Raw genomic sequence first — 2491 nt, 5'->3', positions numbered from 1 at the left:
CTTTTCGTTATTTAACTAGGGACTTATTTTGTAATACCTTTTCGTTATTTAACTAGGGACTTATTTTGTAATACCTTTTCGTTATTTAACTAGGGACTTATTTTGTAATACCTTTTCGTTATTTAACTAGGGACTTATTTTATAAATATCTCTTGCCTGACAAACAAACTTGGAAATATTACATGCATAATATGGAGATATACTGGATGTATATATTTATCAATTTTGTTCTTACATTACAAATGACTCTTAAAATTCATATTACAGAAATATTAATATTATGAAAAATGTTAGTTTTTAGTGTTGAACTGAATGTTAAAGTATGAAATTTAATTAGAATAATTCTTTTTATAGGCAATCAGAAACTTTGGAGAAAGTGAGTACTTCCATAAGCAGTTTTTACTGTATGTTATGTCCCATACTAAAAATTATAAATACACTCCATATTATAATTTTTGTAAATATAAATATTTTTCCTTAAATCTTAATGTATACTAAATAGATATTAGTTCTCATTTTCATTTGTCCATAACTTTTCTTAAAGATAAAAATGCAAGGTCTAGAGAAGGGATTATTTTGTTTTTTGTTTCACCAAGCTACTACGTACAAGATAAGTTTCAGTAATTACCATAGAGTGAGGTTAATCAGTTAACAGAATAACACTGGACAAAACTTAATACCAATAATTGAAGCTTTATTGAAAAAATAAAATAACATAAATTTTACAATTTTGTCTGATCAAATCTGTCCTTGAGAAAGTGCTTTTGAAGAAATAAAACAACTAGTACTGGATATATATTGTTTTAATTGGACAATTTTATTATATTAGTCCATCCAGTTAAGAATATGTATGGACACAGAAGACATTCAGTTTCTTCAGCAGTTAACCCAAACCACCAGGAAGATGATCCTAAGTCTTCTGGGCTGCCTTCCACGGATGATGGTAATATTATTGTAGCTTATGAGGAAGAATATGTGTAAAGTTGATTAATCTCAAGTCTACTTGCATCCTAGATATAAATATAGACAAGTGTTAGTAGGAATTAATTTAAATAATCATTTTAATGATGCCCATTTTATGTTGTAAATGCTTTATTTATAAACTACACCATTTGAAGATAATTTGAAAATACATCATATTTATACAGATATAATGAAATTGTAAATTTAGACCAAGTACCTGATTTGCCAATATAACCAGACATAAATTTTATTAGAACCGACTTAAGCCAGTTCAGTGACAGTTTAGTGTAACCATTATTAAATAACTTCTTTAAACATCTTGCAAGATTTCTTGAAAAAGAAAAAATAATAGAATGTTAATACTAGAAAAAGAAATTAAGTGGTAAATTTGAAATTACTACTAATGTCAGTAATCATGACCTAGCCATGTATTTAAATGTTTCTTATAGTGTCTTGCTAAATTGAGAAATGTAGTGAAGTTACTCATTAGAAAAATATTGATAAAAAGCATTATTTTAATAGTTATAGTGGCAAGTTGCACTGTGTAATATTATTCTAATATTAATTTTGATAAAAGAGTTCGCACAAAGGTTCACATATAAAGTGTAATAGACTTAAAATAAGACCCAAAACTCGAGCGCTTTCGAATAGTTGACTATTCTTCTTCAGGAGAACAAAGGGTATTCTTTGTTCTCCTTAAGCTCTAATATTAATATTTTTCTGTGTAATAGTACTCCAATATAAGTATATTTCTGTGTAATATTACTGTAATGTAAGTTTATTTTTGTCAACAAGTAAGTCCATTGTTATTCTAAAGCTTTTGGTATCAAGAATGTATGTTTTAAACAGCACTTAACAAGGTGTTGAAAGTAAATTTTAAGCTTTTGGAATCAAGAATGTATGTTTTAAACAGCACTTAACAAGGTGTTGAAAGTAAATTTTAAGCTTTTGGAATCAAGAATGTATGTTTTAAACAGCACTTAACAAGGTGTTGAAAGTAAATTTTAAGCTTTTGGTATCAAGAATGTATGTTTTAAACAGCACTTAACAAGGTGTTGAAAGTAAATTTTGAAATGATCAAAAACATTTCTTTGAATGTCTTGTCTTTCTTTGCAGATTCAACTGGGGCAGCAGTGTGTGTTCCAGATTCCACAGTCAATTTGGTAATTATAAATTATGTCTGTTACTCAACTTGTGTGACTTTTTCAATGATGTATATATAATTGTGATTTCACTACTCTAGTACATTTCTTAGAGCAAATAAACTTGAAGTGAATTTTTTTCATAAATAATTAATGTATTTTTGCAAAGATGAATATATTTATACCATGTAAATTAGCATGTTTATATTAGGTTGTCAAGAAATTAAGGTTGCATTTTGGAACACTTTCATTAACCACCCCCAAAAAACATACATCTCGTATAATAGTTAAACGAACTGCCTAAACATCACATTAGTGTAGCCTATATAATGTGTAAAGTTTAGTATACTCTAATCCCTTATAGTGGTGGCACAAGACGAGACAAA

The 2491-nt window shown here is 27.7% G+C and overlaps 1 protein-coding gene across 1 annotated transcript in view; it reads left to right on the top strand.

Moving 5' to 3' along the window:
• Window positions 1-2491, top strand: part of LOC106467458 (spermatogenesis-associated serine-rich protein 2-like) — an 18778-nt gene that overhangs the window by 10158 nt on the left and 6129 nt on the right. Inside the window, exons 8-10 of the mRNA XM_013927814.2 lie at window positions 355-376; window positions 830-943; window positions 2080-2126. Coding sequence (XP_013783268.2) covers window positions 355-376; window positions 830-943; window positions 2080-2126 — 183 coding nt within the window. The remainder of the gene's footprint in view (window positions 1-354; window positions 377-829; window positions 944-2079; window positions 2127-2491) is intronic.

This window comes from Limulus polyphemus, unplaced genomic scaffold (assembly GCF_000517525.1).
Source record: "Limulus polyphemus unplaced genomic scaffold, Limulus_polyphemus-2.1.2 Scaffold2622, whole genome shotgun sequence".
In the NCBI taxonomy this organism is placed as follows: domain Eukaryota; kingdom Metazoa; phylum Arthropoda; class Merostomata; order Xiphosura; family Limulidae; genus Limulus; species Limulus polyphemus.
The sequence above is the reverse complement of the archived record's forward strand: the minus strand, read 5'-3'. Positions and strand labels throughout refer to the sequence as shown.